At 38.6% G+C, this 18,066-nt stretch overlaps 4 protein-coding genes across 4 annotated transcripts; 3 read left to right on the forward strand and 1 right to left on the reverse strand.

Moving 5' to 3' along the window:
* The first annotated feature begins 3,004 nt into the window (after positions 1-3,004).
* On the forward strand, positions 3,005-7,283 carry LOC132181477 (non-specific phospholipase C1). The gene is given in 4 exon segments (XM_059594722.2): positions 3,005-4,342; positions 5,734-5,910; positions 6,766-7,070; positions 7,073-7,283. Coding segments are annotated over 4 exon segments (1,602 nt in total). The 5' UTR covers positions 3,005-3,243; the 3' UTR covers positions 7,094-7,283.
* A 429-nt stretch (positions 7,284-7,712) lies between these two features.
* LOC148584284 (uncharacterized) lies at positions 7,713-8,132 on the reverse strand. The gene has a single exon (XM_088518838.1). The coding sequence runs from the start codon at positions 8,130-8,132 to the stop codon at positions 7,713-7,715; it is 420 nt and encodes a 139-aa protein (XP_088374964.1).
* A 1,517-nt stretch (positions 8,133-9,649) lies between these two features.
* Positions 9,650-14,456, forward strand: LOC132164645 (diaminopimelate decarboxylase 1, chloroplastic). The gene is made up of 8 exons (XM_059575187.2): positions 9,650-10,188; positions 10,445-10,619; positions 11,107-11,256; positions 11,694-11,855; positions 13,017-13,202; positions 13,519-13,641; positions 13,774-13,863; positions 14,189-14,456. The coding sequence occupies exons 1-8, from the start codon at positions 9,707-9,709 to the stop codon at positions 14,267-14,269; spliced, it is 1,449 nt and encodes a 482-aa protein (XP_059431170.2). The 5' UTR covers positions 9,650-9,706; the 3' UTR covers positions 14,270-14,456.
* Positions 14,457-16,405: 1,949 nt separating this feature from the next.
* On the forward strand, positions 16,406-18,066 carry LOC148584285 (ammonium transporter 1 member 3-like). The gene is made up of 2 exons (XM_088519010.1): positions 16,406-16,824; positions 16,907-18,066. The coding sequence occupies exons 1-2, from the start codon at positions 16,485-16,487 to the stop codon at positions 17,959-17,961; spliced, it is 1,395 nt and encodes a 464-aa protein (XP_088375136.1). The 5' UTR covers positions 16,406-16,484; the 3' UTR covers positions 17,962-18,066.

An 18,066-nucleotide genomic window follows, 5' to 3' on the forward strand; every position in this document is an offset into this window, starting at 1 on the left:
TATTTCTCATTTAAATTTAATATTCCATAGGTTTCATGTCTTACAATTCACTCACTAAAAGGGCGTCAATTTTAGAAATGATCGAACATGTCTCCACTCTACATTCCTTAAACGACATTTTGGCAAGTTGGTAATTTTCACATGTGTTTTTTCTGTTTTGTCAAAAAGCTAGCTACCTGAATTTTAAAAAATAACAATTTTACTAACATTTATTAAAAGGATATCCTACACATCATTCTCTCATACAGTCATTTTTAATTATCTATTTTTTGCAAATCTAATGAATCTACCATTTATTTGTGGACTCATGTGAGTTTTACAAAAATTTAATGGTAGATTCACTCTTTCACTATAAGGAGATGGTTGAAAGATAGCTAAGAGAATAATTTTTAGCATTTTTTTTTTTGACATGTCCGCACAAAAAGGTGGAAAATGATTCGAACTAGTGACATCTGCTTCATTAGGTATAGTCCTAGCCAATTAAGCTACCTTTTAGGGACAATTTTTAGCATTTCTCTTTATCAAATTATACTTCCTTCAATTTTCCATCTAAAAAATAAATTGCCACGTGGACAAATAGCTAGTGGCAAAGACCTATATTTTCGCATGAAGTAGCCCATAAAGCTAATTACTTTTTTGCCCCACGAACAACTCATTTTGACTTTTAGCTCCCTCACAAAAAAATCTGAGTTTTAACCTTACAAACAGTAAGGGTAAGTTTGACAACCGGTTGTGACTCATGTGCGTGTGTTGTGTACTGTAAAGTAAGTTTGAATGGTTTGCCAAAAGCTGCAGCATGAAAGACATTGCTGCAGTGCTTTTGCTATGTTTAACACGCCTATTTTCAGCCTGCATTTAGTGTTTCAAAACTGCCCATGCAGCAAACCCATTCAATGTGATATTTCTTTCCACTTTTTTTTACTTCATTATTCACAGCAAAAGGGTTGTCGTCTTTCTTCTTTCTTCTTTCTTTAGTGAAGAAATCTGCTCCAGCTGCTACTTGGTCCGTGACCCAGCGACGTTGCCGACTCATCCACCACGGCTCCACTCACTAGAGCCCGAACTCAGTTAATTTTTTGTGATTTATGCCTCTATCACTTTTTTTTATTACTTGGTGGACATAAACAGAATAATGTCCGAATTTATCTGCATAATCAAGTAAAAAAAAAAAGTGGGAAGAAATATCACATTGAATGGGTTTGCTGCAGGGACAGTTTTAGAACACTAAATGCAAGCTGAAAATAGGCGTGTTAAACACAGCAAAAGCACTGCAGCAATGTCTTTTATGCTGCAGCTTTTGGCAGACCATTCAAACTTACTCTACAGTGCACAGCACACACACAGGAGCCACAACCGGTTGTCAAACACACCCTAAGTAATTTACCGGGCTCCTTGTAACCTCACCAAATCTATTTTTTGGTTATTTTGGTGAGATAATTTAATCAAAATGATTTAAATGTATACTTTTCGGCTTCACCTTTTAAATAGAAAAAATAAAAATAAAAAATAAAAATAAAAAATAAACAGTAATTACCAAACTTAAAATTTACTATTCATTCACATATTCATTAAACAAATATATTTTTTCTCTCTCCTTTTTTACTTTTCATTTCTCTCTCCTTTTTTTTTTTTTTTTTTTTGTTCTTTTTCTTTCCCTTTTCTCTGTAGACCCTCTCCTTTCTCTTTTTCTTTTCTCTCTGGCGCCATTTCTGAGCACCATTTCTCTCCGCCATTTCATCCTTTCAGTTCGAGTCTCGCCATCACCGTCCTAAATCTTCCCGTCTTAAGCAAACCCAATGAAAACAAGAACATCCACAAACCAAAAACAGAAAACCCACATAGAAATCCAATCTCTAAAGCAAAAGAAAATAATACCTAAAAAGAAGAGTTACGTTCAAAAACAAAAAAACTATGCTCAGAAAGGACATTGCAGAAACTAGGGGAATTTGAAGCTTTTACCTTGAATTACGTTGGGTCTGGCTACACTTTGTGGGTGAAGAGTTTGACAAAAACGTTGCCAGAGGAAGGTAGCTTGCGTGTGGTGTGATGGCTGCTGTGGTTTGAGTTGAGTGGTTGCCCAACCGATGGAGAAATTAGCTTAAAGTTTCAGTTTCTTTCGTTCTTCTTTTTTGGGCAGTTTTAGTTTCAATTAAAAGAATGGAAAAGTTAGAGACACAAAACAGGGGTTTTAGTTTCAATTAGGAAGATACAAATATTAAAAAATATAAAAATTAGAGAAAGAATAAATAAATCTTTAAAAAATAATATTTAAATAAAATAATAAAAATAGATTTTTAAAGTAGGCAATTTTTTAAAAAAAACTTAAGAAAAAAATTGTATCTTTATCATTTTTCACTCTAAAAATGTGAGTCGTTAAGATTGTATTATAAGATTGTGTTACGTGTACACCACAGTGACCACGCTATTTCATAGTTAATGTGTCAGCATCACTTGCCTCATCAATATTTAATATATTAATTAAGTATAGTAAATTACAAATATACTCTTATGTTAAAATATTCTAAAAAAATGAAAAAAAAATCTGTCCAATTCTCTTCCCATGGTCAGCATGTAAATTCACTGCTAGTAGAGGTCACGGTTGGTCGCTGTTCTTATAGAGAAATGGTAAGGATGAATAAAATTTTTATATTTGACTCATATTTTCTTTTAATTAATCATTAAATAAAAGCACTTTTGGTCTTTAAGAGTAGTTCAATCGGTTAGAGACCATGTCTTATGAAGCAGAGGTCACTAGTTCGAATTTCTCATCTCTTTCTGATTTTATCAATAAAATATAATATTTAATTAAAATAGAAAACATATTTCAAAAAATTTAATATTTAGTAATTTTAAAAAGTGACCAACTAAATTAACTAAAATAAATTTGTAGAGTTTTTAAATTTGAAGAAATTTTGAAAGAGATGGTTGTCTATTTTTCCTTGAATGATCTTTCTATCCAGACAACCCTAAACGGCCACAAGTAGTCACCTGAACCACAAAAACCAAAGTACCGTAAGGGCTCCAACTCTCTTGAAAAAAGACAAACGAGAAGACAAAACTGCTTCTTGATTTATGTATTAATCCCTTATTCTCAAAGCATATATGCCCAAACGGTCAAACAAAGTTACAAAACCATTATCCTCTTCTTGTCCCGGTTCAAAGCAAATACCTGCTCTCTACCATTAGAGACAACCTCGAGACCCTTTTCCGATTACCGGTATTCCCCTGCTCCGGATACCGGAGATGGCTTCCCGGCGAGCACCCCTCGCCGTATTTCTCTTCCTCTACCTTGTACTCTCTTCTCAGTCCCTAGAGTTCAAGCCGCGCAAACCAAAGCACAAAATCAACGGACCCATCAAAACCGTGGTCGTCGTGGTCATGGAGAACCGGTCCTTCGACCACGTTCTCGGCTGGCTCAAGGCTACCCGACCCGACATAGACGGCCTCACCGGAGAAGAATCGAACCGGATCCTCGTCTCCGATCCGGACTCCCCGGAGGTATTTGTCTCCGATGATGCGCTGTTCATCGATTCGGACCCGGGTCACTCGATTCAGGCTATCCGGGAACAGATATTCGGGTCAAACGACAGTTCGGCCCGGCCGTTGATGAACGGCTTCGCTCAGCAAGCCGAGAGCATGCTCGAGGGCATGTCCAAAACCGTCATGAGCGGGTTCAAACCGGAGGTTCTACCGGCCTACACCGCTTTAGCTAACGAGTTCGCCGTGTTCGACCGGTGGTTCGCCTCGGTCCCCGCTTCGACTCAGCCGAACCGGTTCTACGTGCACTCCGCTACGTCACACGGCGCGGCGAGCAACGTGCGCAAGGACCTGATCCACGGCTTTCCTCAGAAAACCATCTTCGACTCCCTGGACGAAAATGACCTCAGCTTTGGGATATATTACCAAAACATCCCCGCCACGCTTTTCTTCAAGAGCCTGAGGAAGCTAAAGCACGCAATCAAGTTCCACAGCTACTCGTTGAAGTTTAAACGACACGCGAAGTTGGGTAAGCTTCCCAACTATTCGGTGATCGAGCAGAGGTACTTTGACGTGGAGGTGTCACCGGCCAATGATGATCACCCATCGCATGACATGGCGCTCGGGCAGAGGTTCGTGAAGGAGGTTTACGAGACCCTGAGGGCCAGCCCGCAGTGGAACGAGATGGCCTTGTTGATTACGTATGATGAGCATGGTGGGTTCTATGACCACGTGCCCACGCCTGTCTCTGGCGTGCCTAACCCGGACGGGATCATTGGCCCCGACCCGTTTTACTTCCGGTTTGACCGGTTGGGTGTTCGGGTCCCCACCATACTGGTCTCGCCCTGGGTCGAGAAGGGCACCGGTGAGTTTTCTTTTTATTTTCTAATTTTTTAAGGTCATATTAAGTTATATTATATTAGGAATAATGGTTTAGTAATTAAATTTTACATTTTGAAGTAACCTGTGATTTAAGGAATAAGTATATAATGCAGAGGATCCATCTTTCACCCAAGATTTTGTTTTCTTGTATCTTAAGGTGTACATAGTTTAGATAGCTTAATTGTTGTTGAGTTTTTGGTTTGTCATAGAGTTTTTGATATGTACTATTGTTAACACTACACTTTATGAATGAGAGTTCACTAGTTTGAAATAAGACTATGATAGAAGTGTTGTGAGATAAGATTTGGCTTGCTTGACGTTGTGACTTTTTCTTATTTGGTTGGATGAGGAGAACAAAGGTGCTGTTTATAAGAGGAGATGGTAGTGGTTGGAATTTTTGGTCTGGCATGTAGGCTTATGGTGGTGAGTGCTGTGATATCATAATGAATTTCTCTAGTGCTTGGGTGTTTGTGACATAGGCTACTTTTAGTTACTTTGTGCATGCTTCTTGTGTTGGCTAGGCATCCAATACTTCTACTTTTGAGGATTCAAAGCTAAAATTGTGGTATACTAAGTTATTGTGGTTTTAAATTTGAATGGCTGTGATTGATGTGTATAATTATTTGAAAATTAAGAAACCATTTTCAGTACCTTAGAATGGGAAGGGGGTCAAGAATCTGTGCTTGCTGTGATCTACTAAAGAGTTGGGCTGTTGTAGGGAGGAGTTTTCTTTTTTTGCTTCATAATATAGCCATGTAAAAATCCTTTTCTTGGCTAACCAGCCATTTTACTTCCAGACCTCCCGTAACATAGACCTTTGGCGGCAACACTCCAGTAGGTAAAGGTAAAGGCTGTAAAGCCTAGGCAGAGGAGAAACTTTTTCAATATCCCAGCCATTTGAAGGGTCATACCGAGGCAAAGGACAGAAACACTCTCACATAGACACAGTTGATAGGAAAAATGGAAAATGAAGTGGATATGAAATTTGTGTTTTCTGATGATGACTTGTGAATAAGCTTCTCCTTCGGCATCAACAATGAAATCTGTGCTGGGTTACTGTCATTTCTTCGTAGGTTTAGACCAAGCTTGAACTGTATATTGGTTTTTTTGTCAATTTTCTGGTCATGCATCAAATGAAAACTACAGATGTGTTATTTGGCCACTTTTTTGTGCAGCTTCTATATTATTCACATTCTACTGAAGTTCTAGTTTTCAAGATGAATATTTTGTATAAATAACACAGGTTGAGTCATCAATTTTAAAGAGCTATTACATATCAGCACCAGATGTTTGGCCTCAGACCTTTCCAACTTTTACTTCATGTTGGATTTTAGTCCTTTTGCCTAAGGACTTACTCTTGATTGTTTGGTGCAGTGATTCATGAGCCAGAGGGGCCAACACCATATTCACAATATGAACATTCTTCTATCCCCGCCACTGTAAAGAAGCTTTTCAATCTGGAATCAAACTTCCTGACCAAGAGGGATGCATGGGCTGGTACTTTTGAGAAGTACTTTCGCCTTCGTGACACTCCACGTGATGATTGTCCAGGTTTCTACCAGTCTCCTTGATAATTACAAATTACTTTAATTTTCTTAGTGATTTATCTAATTTCAAATAGTTGACAGTTTAGAGTAAGAAAGACAAAAAGTGGCCATTTTCTGTGGCACAAATGGTGGAATTTGCCTCCCAGTGCCAATTGCTGGTTATTGTTTGACAAGAATCTTTAATTGGGTTACCCTTTTTCTCCCAGCAGGAACACCATAGATGCTCACCATCCATTGTTTAGTTTGCCACTAAAATATCTGCATTATTTTGAAAGGAGAAAGAAAAAAAATTTTGACCTGCATTTTTTTTTTTCGGGGGCATATATATTAACTATGCCCAGATGCTGATATGTTGTGTGTCATTGCCATGTTCTTCTTCATTTGTCTTTCCTTTCTGTGGGTCGGGAGGGCAGTGTGATGTACCTAAAGAGAAGCATGTGCAACTACATATTCCCACTGGACCCGTCCTTCCTTTGAAATCTTGAGCCTCCATGGGCAATTTATGCCCTTTTGAGTGTATAGCTTTAGCAGCAACTTTTGAGAACTGTTGAGTATGAAACTATCATTTTGAACGGTACTGCAAGTTTATGAATAAAACTAATATAGAGAGAAGTTTATTTGCAAACCCTTGGTTTGTAGAAGGTTCAGGTTTACTCTAAGAACCTACTCCATATTACCCTGTTAGGGGCTTGATATTCAAGTTCGTAACAGCATGCGTCTGCTTATCATACTTGAAGAACCCAAGGTCTAGATCAAAAGCTTACATGCAATTTACTTTCTTATCTTGGCATCATTAGAAAGTTTTAGTTGTTTTCTTGCAATTGATTATTTAAAATCAGTCATGGGGATTTCGATGCAGTAACCCTTCCCGAAGTTAAGAGATCACTGAGGCCACGGGGACCGAAAGAAGATTTGAGGCTCTCAGAATTTCAAGTTGAACTGATCCAGCTTGCATCCCAGCTCAATGGTGACTATGTACTTTACACCTACCCAGAAATAGGCAAAAGCATGACAGTGGGTGAAGCCAACTGGTACGCTGAGGATGCAGTCAAGAGGTTCTTGGAAGCAGGAAAGGCTGCCCTCAAAGCTGGAGCTAATGAGTCTGCAATTGTTACAATGAGACCTTCCCTCACCAGCCGAAGTATGCTGAGAGATGGTGGCCGTGCCTCTACATAGAGAGCCACTGATTGATTCGTCTTCAGAGCTGCCGCTTTTATACAAGAACTTGCACTTAGATTCTCCTGCCTGTATATATATATGTATATCTATAGCTAGCTCTATGACGCTGTCAGGGACCCATTGCGCTGCAAGCTTTCCCTTATAAATACTGTCCAACATCATTGAGTATATGGAAATCAATTTGAATATTGAACATTATTGAGCATATGTAGACTTATTTCCCAGGAATTTGGACATGGTGCGAGAGAAGGAACCCGGTCTCAAGGCGTCCAGGAATTTGGGGTATCGAGTCAGGTTTCTGGATAGTTCATGGTGCGGGGTTCACCTTCTGAGACTCCTCATGATCCGACATTTGAATTTCCTTAAAGTCGAGTGTCGTAGGTTCACCAAATGAATCAACTAGATGAGCAATGTTGTCAATTAAAGTGCATAAACTAATATCTCGTGTGGTACACTCTTGAATAATTGAAAAATAAGAGCTTGTACGTAGTCAGCACATTGTCTAAGAATGTGGCGTAGAATGTGGCATGCGGAAAAGGATGTGGTATTATTCTATGTGATTTTGATTCAGTGTACGACAAGCACTAATTTTTTTTTTTTGTGAATGGGTATCCCAAAATTTATTAATCAGCAAGAAACTTTCTCCTGTAATACAATCCCTCTAATACATTCTGGATAATTAGACCTCCAAAGCTGATCCTCTTCCTGTGTAAGAGCAAATCTGGCAAGATGGTGTGCCGCTTGGTTGGCCTCTTTTCTCACGTGGCTTACCCTCCATTTGGATGACTGGTTCAACAAAGTTTTAGCGTCTTCCACCAAATGGCCATACCTCCCTCCGCAATTGCCTTCACGGCCCAGTGCCAACACCACCTCCAGAGCATCACCTTCCACTGCTATATTTCGAAAGCCCAGTGTACAACTTAACTCAGCAAGTGTCCATGCAGCCAAAGCCTCTGCTATGGTGGGGTCGATGATATGGGGTCTGCTGGAGCACAACACTGCCACCACATCTCCTTCATGGTTCCTGGCAATGACTCTCATCCCCATTTTCTGCGTCTTCTTGTCTAGAGCGGCATCCCAATTAAACTTTATGCATTCTTCTTTCGGTCACTGCCAGCCTGCCACACTGTTTTCGCCGGAGCTAGAGCTTGGACCTTGTTGATCTGTCGGCTCTTCTCTGCATTCCGAAACAAAACAAGTTGGGCGTTGGCATCCTTGATAATGGCAGAAGGTGGTCGAAAGTCCCCTCCAAACACCATGGAATTGCATCTCATCCAAATCATCCTGGCCACTACTGTCCCTACCATCTCCATTTCTTCCTCCCCTAATCTGTCCGCCAGTCTCTCCAGGATGGCAGGGAACTCTTCCTCGTCGATGTTACATTTTTGGATGCCTTTGGTAAATTCCGATCACACGTCTCTCGCTGAAACGCAATTCCAAAGTGCATGGGCCACTATCTCCTTTTACCTTTCACAGATCGGGCACATGTCCTCCTCAGTAATCCCTCGTTGGAGGAGCTTTTCTTTAGTAGGCAAAATGTTGTTACATGCTTCTCTAAAGAAATTTTTTTACCACTCTTGGACCATCTATACTCCACACTGCCCACCATAGTTTGGTCATGGATTCATCATTTGAGCAACATCCCTTAGAGCTATCCTCCAATCCCTTAGCTAGGTTGTATGCACTCCGCAGAGAGAACTCGCCATTCTTAGTACCATTCCATATTAACTGGTCCTTCTGCCTTCTTGGGCAAATTGCCATTTTACAGATGTTGGGTACCTCCTCCGTATGGAAAATCTCTTGGATAAGAGGGATGTTCCACCATTACAAGCACTGAAAATCTTAATGCCTAAAGAATGACCTTGAAAATAATATTATAGTACAATAAGTTTGTTTTAGGCAATTATTTAATAGAAATTGTCTTTACCTACTAAGATAATAATCACAACTCGGGAGCAAGCCAACTAAAAAGTGCAATAAAAGGAGCAGGAAATTACAATAAGACTAATGCCAATTTCTTACTACTATTTTACTATGTTTACATGGTAGGCAGTGTTACAAGGACTAATTCAAGGGTGAATTGACCCTACATCAACATAGTAAGAAAGTGTGCTTAGAAATAAAAAAATAAAAATAAAAACATAGTAAGAAAGTAATAAAATATTGGTATGATATGTAGCATTACTCTTAAAAAATATCTTTATATGCGTTTGTGTATACGAGAAGACCAACTAGATTTAAAAAAAAAATAATAATAAAATTTGCTGACCTTATCCCTAGTTAGATTTCCTTAATTGTAATTTGGACGTTCCAAAAGTTCACTCACCCACACGGTTTAAAATATGGAGTTTATCTGCTTAAAACAATGGGTAATGATGAACTAGAGTTTTTCTAGAGTTATTCTAAATATGATGTGACATTTAAAATCACAAAACATATCAAAATTCAATAATAATTATCTCAGATTTAAGAGTGAGCGGTTATGAAAAAAGTTCTATTGGGAAGAAACATTTCATTATGATTATTTAAAAATTTAGAAATCTTATATTTTTAATCTTAAAGACTCGAGTAACCCCTAGTCGCTACAGTCATTGCATTTTTCAGACATTGTTTCATCATCAATGGCGGCTACAAACTTCTTCTCCCACTCCCCAACCCTCCCCAAAACCCTAAAATCCCCCCTAAACCAAAACCCATTTTCCCAAATTCCAATTGTACCTCTCAAACCCACCCCAAGACTTCTCTCCCTCAGAGCCGTCCTCTCCCCGAACCCCGCCAAAACGTCAACTCCGACCACCACAATTCACCACTGTTTCTCCAAATCTTCAGATGGGTTTCTCCACTGTGAGGGCCTCAAGGTCCAGGACGTTATGGAATCCGTGGAAAGGAGGCCTTTTTATCTCTACAGCAAGCCCCAGATTACCAGGAATGTCGTGGCCTACAAGGAGGCATTGGAGGGGCTGAGCTCCATTATTGGGTACGCCATCAAAGCCAACAATAACTTGAAGATTCTGGAGCATTTGAGAGAGCTTGGTTGCGGTGCCGTGCTCGTTAGTGGCAATGAGCTGAGGCTGGCTCTCCGTGCCGGTTTTGATCCCACTAAGTAAAATCATATACACCCACTTTTATTTATTTGTGAAGATGCTTAAAAGTTTTATTTTTAAAGACCACATTTTTATTACGTTGACAATTTTGTAGTTATCAGTGTTTGAGTACCATATGATATGTAAGCAGCGTTGCTTTGAGATATGTTGTGCTGGATTGGGCTTGCATTGTTGTTAGTTTAAGCGCGATTTCGCTTAGTGTTCGTGTCATTGTGTTTTTTAGTTTTAATTTTTGTTTTAATATCTGATGAGCAGGTGTATTTTTAATGGGAACGGGAAACTCTTGGAGGATTTGGTATTAGCTGCCGAAAAGGGTGTCTTTGTTAATGTTGATAGTGAGTTTGACTTGGAGAATATTGTGGCAGCTGCAAGAATTGCGGGCAAGAAGGTCAATGTTTTACTTCGGATCAACCCGGATGTGGATCCTCAGGTATGTAGTAGCCAGATCGTGCTATATATTTCTATAGATGGTAGTAAAGAGAACACTTTTCACAGCCATATATTAGATGGCCCCTTTGCAACTTGAGAACACGTGGGTTTTCAAGAATTTGAAACATCCGTTATTCAATCATTGTTCTTGACAGTGTACCCCCCCCCCCGGGGCGCCCCCGCCCCCTACCCAATAATGATCCTTCTTCAGAATGCATTATTGATTTTTCGTTTTTGAATATCAAGATTGCTGGGACCTTAAACATTCCATTGACAATCAGTGCCTACCTCATCACCACTACCATTTTTCCTGCACTACTGTTGTCACACCACCTCTATTGTTATCCCTATTTCAACTACTTTAGTAGCAAGGCACCACCAGTTCTATGCCAACGACTTGGCCCCACCACCATGCAATATGTATTATCAAGTTTATCTTCTTTGTTTGCTGGAGTTTTATCTTAATAATATGTCTATTCTTTTCTTAGGTCCATCCTTATGTTGCCACCGGGAATAAGAACTCCAAATTTGGTATTAGAAATGAGAAGCTGCAATGGTTCTTGGATGCTGTAAAGGCACATCCTAATGAGCTGAAGCTTGCGGGAGCTCATTGCCATCTTGGGTCTACCATTACCAAGGTATTTCTACAACGTTGTGTTTGCATCCTTTCATTTCTGTCATGTAACTGCAACTTAGAACCTGTCGAAGATAAGTCTGGGATAACTAATGCCCATAAAATGATAGTTATTACTTATTAATGTTCACTTCACTAAAACTCTTGGATATCTTTTTGAAATTACACTTTTGATTCGAGTGACTAGGTTGTTTGATACTGTAAACAGGTTATTGGCTGTTGCTGTAGAAATATTCTTCCCCTCTTCATTTTGTTTTGTATCTTAATCTTGGCCTTTGTACTATGTTAATCTTGGTTTTATTCTCCGATTTGATTTGTTTTCTGGTTCTGTCAAATTGTAATGTTATGCATTTAAGTTATTTATCTGTCTTTATGGAAAATGAAACATATATGTTCTTTCTGTAATATAAAGTTTAAAGCTCATATTTTTAATATTTTCAGGTGGACATATTCAGGGATGCTGCGGTTCTTATGGTCAACTACATTGACCAAATCCGAGCTCAAGGATTCGAAGTTGATTACTTAAATATTGGAGGTGGTCTTGGTATAGATTATTATCATTCTGGTGCCGTCCTTCCCACACCCAGAGATCTTATTGATACTGTGAGGATCATTTCTCTCAATCTTGTTTTCTGGATTTTGTGAAGTATGAAAATCATGTCAGTGTGGCTGATAATTCACTTGAAGAAAGAGGGAGTTCTTGATACATAGGTTGCATTTGCTCTGCGCCATGCATGTGCATAAGTGTGTTCTGCCAATGTTACATGCTAAATTATTAGAAGTGGATCTTAGATTGACGAGTGCACAAAAATTCCTACATTTGCAATTACAACAAGAATGTATAGCTAACCTAAGATTTGAAGGGAAAAAATTGAAGTTAACTGTGGTCTTCATCATCTACTGCGCCTTGCTTTAATTTTCCCAGGCAAAAATAATCTAATTCTAACAAGAATGCTCCTTGTACTGAATGGCATCTTGTCTCCTTATGAACAAAGTGTGGAAGGTGAGGTCACTGGTTCAATCTTCCATGGGTTGTGAGTTGTATATAGCTCTCAAAAAGACTTCTCTCTTTGATTGTGACAACATTTTATCTGCCAATGAAATCTTACAACATGATGGACTTTTTAGGTAAATTAGGCTGAAAAAGGTCTTGGATGGGTATTTGCATTATGTAGGCAGTTAGGAGCCTCTCTTGAGAAGGCCAAGTACTTTCATTTCTTTTAATTACTTGTTATATTATCCTCTAGACTTTTATGGGAAATATTGTTCTGTACTATTTTATAATGCACCATACAACAAATTCTTGCATATATAAAGCACATATCCATGTGTGTGTTTTTTACTAAATATTGTAGGAGTTGTCATTTATTCTAATAAAGTGGGCATAATTATATAATGGTTATATTTTAAGGTTTCATTTCCTTTGTCAATCTCTATATATGGCACACTTAGTCTTCCGACACTTTATATGGTATTTAAAGCCCAAACTGCTTGGACAAATTCTCCTTTTATATAGTTTGTGTTTATGTTTTGAGAAATATAGTTTCAACATATTTGAGAAATATGGATGTTTTTACTGTGAATAAAAAAAAATTAAAAAATTAGACTCATTCAGAGTCTTAGCCTGGGATTAAAATGGATGTCAAAAAAAAATTGAGGCTTTACTTCCTAGTGGGGTATACTTATCAAGAGAACTAGTAGTTTTCTTACTTGAATCGATATAAAGTTTTACTGAACATTTTAAAACATCTGCGGTTGTTGCAGGTTCGAGACCTGGTACTTTCACGGAATCTTAAACTCATCATTGAGCCTGGGAGATCATTGATTGCAAATACTTGCTGCTTGGTTAATCGGGTAACTGGTGTCAAAACTAATGGAACAAAAAACTTTGTTGTGATTGATGGCAGCATGGCTGAGCTTATCCGTCCTAGTCTATATGATGCTTATCAAGTAAGTATATAATTATAGTTATCAAAAAAATATATATATATAATTATAGTCAACTTCTCTTGTAGTCAACTGTATTAATCAGTGGTCCTATCTCATACCTGTATAACAGCGTATTATCAAATGTGTTAGAAAATTTAGATTGCTCGTTCTGATCCCTGCTACTATGTAACAAATGCACTTGTATTTTTTTATCGTTTTGCTTATTCTCTAATTACCATTGCTGCTCACGTATGCATCCTTATGCCTTTTTTTTTTTTTTTTTTTTTTTTTTATCAGACTTGTATTTTGCCTTTTTCTCACAGTTGACTTGTTGCAGCACATAGAGCTGGTTTCTCCTGCACCTCCTGATGCTGAGATCTCAACTTTTGATGTGGTGGGCCCTGTATGCGAGTCAGCAGATTTCCTGGGAAAGGATAGGGAACTTCAAACTCCAGCCAAAGTATTGTCTATGCCTCCTATTGGATTGTCACATCTATAATGTTCTCCTATTTGTTTTTATGTTTCTTTTTTTTGCATTTTTTTGGGGGGGTTGTGAGTTACAGGGAAAATGATAATTCTCTTTTGTTTGCAGGGAGCTGGTCTGGTTGTTCATGATGCAGGTGCTTACTGCATGAGCATGGCGTCAACTTATAATCTTAAGATGCGCCCTCCTGAGTACTGGGTATGGAATTATCACTTTACATTGTCTGTATTTTCTAACCCCCCATCTATGATATACAAAATGATACTAGAAAGTTGAATGAACAACACAGGTAACACTAGAAATGGCGTCTTCTGCTTTTAGTAACCCTCACAAATTCAAATCTTTTGCCTCAATGAGCTTCTTGTATTATCAATCCAACTTTCTGGAGAAATTTCTGCATCTTTAATTCAGAATGACATCTCAACTTTTATTCCAAAAATGAAAATCCAGAACATCTTATAAATTATACAGTCCCCAGCCGGCGGGAAAAGCTAACTCTATGAATATTATTTACTGTTTTTAGGTTGAAGAAGATGGGTCAGTGTCAAAAATCCGGCACGGCGAAACATTTGAAGACCATATAAGATTCTTTGAAGGGCTTTGAATGGCTCCATAGGTTGTTTGTAGCTGTAGGCTAAGATTCCTCTGATTTGCTTCATTATTTGAGACTAGATGTTGTGAATTTAAATATTGATTTGAAGCTGCAGACTATGTTCACTTCAGCTTTATTTGTCAATCTTGAGATGAATCATGAATGAATTATAATATCAACAATCAATATATATATATATATATATATATATATATTGAGACAAGAAATGAGATTGAGAAGCATGGAGAAATCAACTTAGATTTCACATCCTTCAAATGCAGTTCCAACACTAATGTCATTTCCAGCTGCAGCAGTCACTTTCATGTTTGCTCCTTGCTCTCATCTGCGGGTGTGATTATGCAGGGGTTCTATATATCATCTATGAAAGAAAAACACTTTTGCCTGTACTTTTCTGGTTGGCTATGTAGCTATAAGCAAAATACCCAAATTGTCCTAAACTATGAGCAATAATAACCATACCACCCTTATCTCTAGATCGAAAACTCTGCTCATAGTACTCATTGTTTTATGTACATTTTTATGCAAAATAGCTAATTAAAATTCACTTTATCTAATATTTTTAATATGTGAGTTTAATAGATTGGGTTAGAGAATTTTTTCCATCCACTTTGAAAGAATATTTTTGTTAAATCATCACTTTATCTTAAAATTTTAAGCTTAATAATAAACTTAATCATTTGATTAATACTTGAAAATTTTACCACGCGTGTAGGTCTAAACTCTCCCTAAGTGAAATCAACACAAAAAAATTTAATTAAAATGAAAAATAAACTACAGAAGATAAATAACTACTTATTATTTGGTTAATATTCTAACAATATTGTCCAACTTGGAGTGAGTACAACCGGCTGCTAATACTAGCTATCCAATCACCTCAAGCCATTGAATAAGAATGCTCAACTAGTCAACATGACACACGTGTGTATATATATATATAGCTCAATGATGCTGCCAGGGACCCATTGCGCTACAAGCTTTCCCTTATAAAAACTGTCGAACGTCATTGAGTATATGGAAATCAATTTGAATATTGAACATTATTGAGCATATGTAAACCTATTTCCCAAGAATAATTTGGACACGGTGCGAGAGAAGGACCCCGGTCTCGAGGCGTCCAGGAATTTGGGGTACCGAGTCTGGTTTTTGGTCAGTTCATGGTGCGGGGTTCACCTACTCACACACCTCATGATCCGACATTTGAATTTCCTAGAAGTTGAGTATGAAATTTTTGGGAATCTTGATTAGACATTTTCTGTCGATCACGGATTAGATGTGATTAGGCACTAGTTGTAGGTTCACCAAATGAATCAACTTTGATGCGCAATGTTGTCAATTGAACTACATAATCTAGTATTTGGTGTGATACATGCTTGAATAATTGAAAAATAAGAGCTTGTACATCAGCACTTAGTCTAAGAATATGGCGTGCAGAACAGGATATGGTATTATTATGGTATTATTCTATGTGATTCTGATTCTGTGTACGACAAACATTGGGATCTCAACCTCAAACTTGGAAATATAGAAGAGACAAATTATTCATATGGTAAAAGATCTTGAAGCGTTGGAGACGAACTTTCCGATGAATCGGGAAAATTGTTAGATCTCAATCTTTAGAAATTTGGCTGACAATTATGAAAGACTTTTGATGAATCAATCAGGAAAATTGTTACATGTCAATCTTTTTTGCTTGTTAACGTTCAAGGCACTATCACCATTTGTTTAATTAACACTACCCATCAAGTATGAAACCTTAAACCAACCACACGTTTTACTTTTAATATGTAGTTTAATAAATTGGGTTAAAGAAAATTTTAATAATTTAATCTTATAGAAAAATATTAAACCTCACTTATAGGCTCAAACTCCTCTTTAATAAATGAGATCAATACAAAAAAATAATTAATTAAAATAAAAAATAAATTATATAAATATAAATAACCATTTATTATTTAATTAATATTGTACCAATATTGTACAAATTGGCTACTAGCTAGCCATCCACTCACCACAAGTCATTGAAGTAGGCTGCACAACTAGTCAACAACACACACACATATATACACACGAAGAAGCGACCCCACGAGTAATCATACAACTACCATTCAATCTACCATTTACATACACTTATCAAAATCCTCCTATATCTTCCCTCTCTCTCTTTTCCACCAACCAAACATTTCTCTCTCTGTCTCTCTCGTTCTCCATGGAGGTCTCTTGGGAAGACAGTGTCACGGCTTCCATCAACACCATTTACCTCCTCTTTTCGGCGTACCTTGTCTTCGTAATGCAGCTCGGCTTCGCCATGCTCTGCGCCGGCTCAGTCCGGGCCAAGAACGCCATGAACATAATGCTCACCAACGTTGTTGACGCCGTCGTGGGTAGCATCTCTTATTACCTCTTCGGCTTTGCTTTTGCCTTCGGCGATGGTTCCTTTGCCAACCCTTTCATCGGTACCAACTTCTTTGCGCTTTACAACATTCCCAACACTACTTATGACTACAGCTTCTTTCTTTACCAGTGGGCTTTCGCCATTGCCGTCGCAGGTATTGTATTCTCTCAAATAGCTTAATCTGATAAAAAATATAAAGATGAATTTAATCAATTAATTTATATTTTAATTAATAGGTATTACCAGTGGCTCAATTGCAGAAAGAACCCAGTTCCCTGCTTACCTTGTTTTCTCGTTTTTTCTTACTGGGTTTGTTTATCCGATTGTCGCTCACTGGGTTTGGTCATCGAGCGGTTGGCTGAGTCCCAGCTCCAGTGAATTGCTGTTTGGTTCAGGTGCCATCGACTTTGCTGGTAGTGGGGTGGTTCATTTGGTTGGTGGGATTGCTGGGCTTTGGGGCTCTTTCATAGAGGGCCCGAGAGTGGGCCGGTTCGATGCGTTTGGGAAGCCCGTGCAAATGAGAGGCCACAATGCAACCCTTGTTGTGCTGGGCACATTTTTGTTGTGGTTTGGGTGGTTCGGGTTCAATCCGGGCTCGTTTGATAAGATTCTCGTGGCCTATCCGAACACAACGGACCAAGGTAATTGGACCGCAGTGGGCCGGACCGCAGTCACCACTTCGTTAGCCGGATCTGCGGCCGGAATTGTAACGCTATTCAGCCGGCGATTACTCATTGGCCATTGGGATGCTTTGGATGTTTGCAATGGGGTGCTTGGTGGGTTTGTTGCGATCACGTCGGGCTGCTCGGTTGTCGAGCCATGGGCTGCGATCGTGTGCGGGTTTTTCGCCGCATGGGTCTTGATTGGGCTCAATATCTTGGCCCTGAAGCTACAGTTTGATGACCCATTGGAGGCAACCCAGTTGCATGGTGGTTGTGGTGCTTGGGGTTTGATATTTACAGGCTTGTTTGCTAAAGAAGAATTTGTGGTTCAAGCCTATGATTCAGGTGAGTCAGGGGTGAGCAGGCCATATGGTTTGTTCATGGGTGGAGGGTGGAGCTTGCTGGGAGCTCAAGTGATTGAGGTTTTGGTGATTGTGGGGTGGGTTAGTTTGACAATGGGACCTCTTTTCTATGCCCTTCACAAGCTGAGCATTTTGAGAATCTCCGTTGATGATGAAATTGCAGGGCTTGATATCTCTAGCCATGGAGGCTATGCGTACGTTCACCATGAAGAAAACCAACCTCGCTTTTATGCAAATTACATAAGCATGCAAAGTGATCGATCCTGAACCAAAATCATCTGCTTGATGTACATCTATATTTTTTTCAATCATCATAGGTTTGTGATTTGGCAGCATGTGCTCCATATATATTATGCCACGATTCTTTGCTTC

Source organism: Corylus avellana, chromosome 8 (assembly GCF_965113065.1).
Source record: "Corylus avellana chromosome 8, dhCorAvel1.hap1.2, whole genome shotgun sequence".
Lineage (NCBI taxonomy): Eukaryota > Viridiplantae > Streptophyta > Magnoliopsida > Fagales > Betulaceae > Corylus > Corylus avellana.

Excerpts from the sequence above, each read along its gene's own strand:
- LOC148584285 (XM_088519010.1), top strand. The coding sequence starts at position 16,485 with ATGGAGGTCTCTTGGGAAGACAGTGTCACGGCTTCCATCAACACCATT. Across the intron at positions 16,825-16,906 it reads TTTCGCCATTGCCGTCGCAG|GTATTACCAGTGGCTCAATT; the intron begins GTATTGTATTCT and ends TTTAATTAATAG.
- LOC132164645 (XM_059575187.2), top strand. The coding sequence starts at position 9,707 with ATGGCGGCTACAAACTTCTTCTCCCACTCCCCAACCCTCCCCAAAACC. Across the intron at positions 10,189-10,444 it reads GCCGGTTTTGATCCCACTAA|GTGTATTTTTAATGGGAACG; the intron begins GTAAAATCATAT and ends TCTGATGAGCAG. Across the intron at positions 13,642-13,773 it reads AACTTCAAACTCCAGCCAAA|GGAGCTGGTCTGGTTGTTCA; the intron begins GTATTGTCTATG and ends TTTTGTTTGCAG.
- LOC148584284 (XM_088518838.1), bottom strand. The coding sequence starts at position 8,132 with ATGGGGATGAGAGTCATTGCCAGGAACCATGAAGGAGATGTGGTGGCA.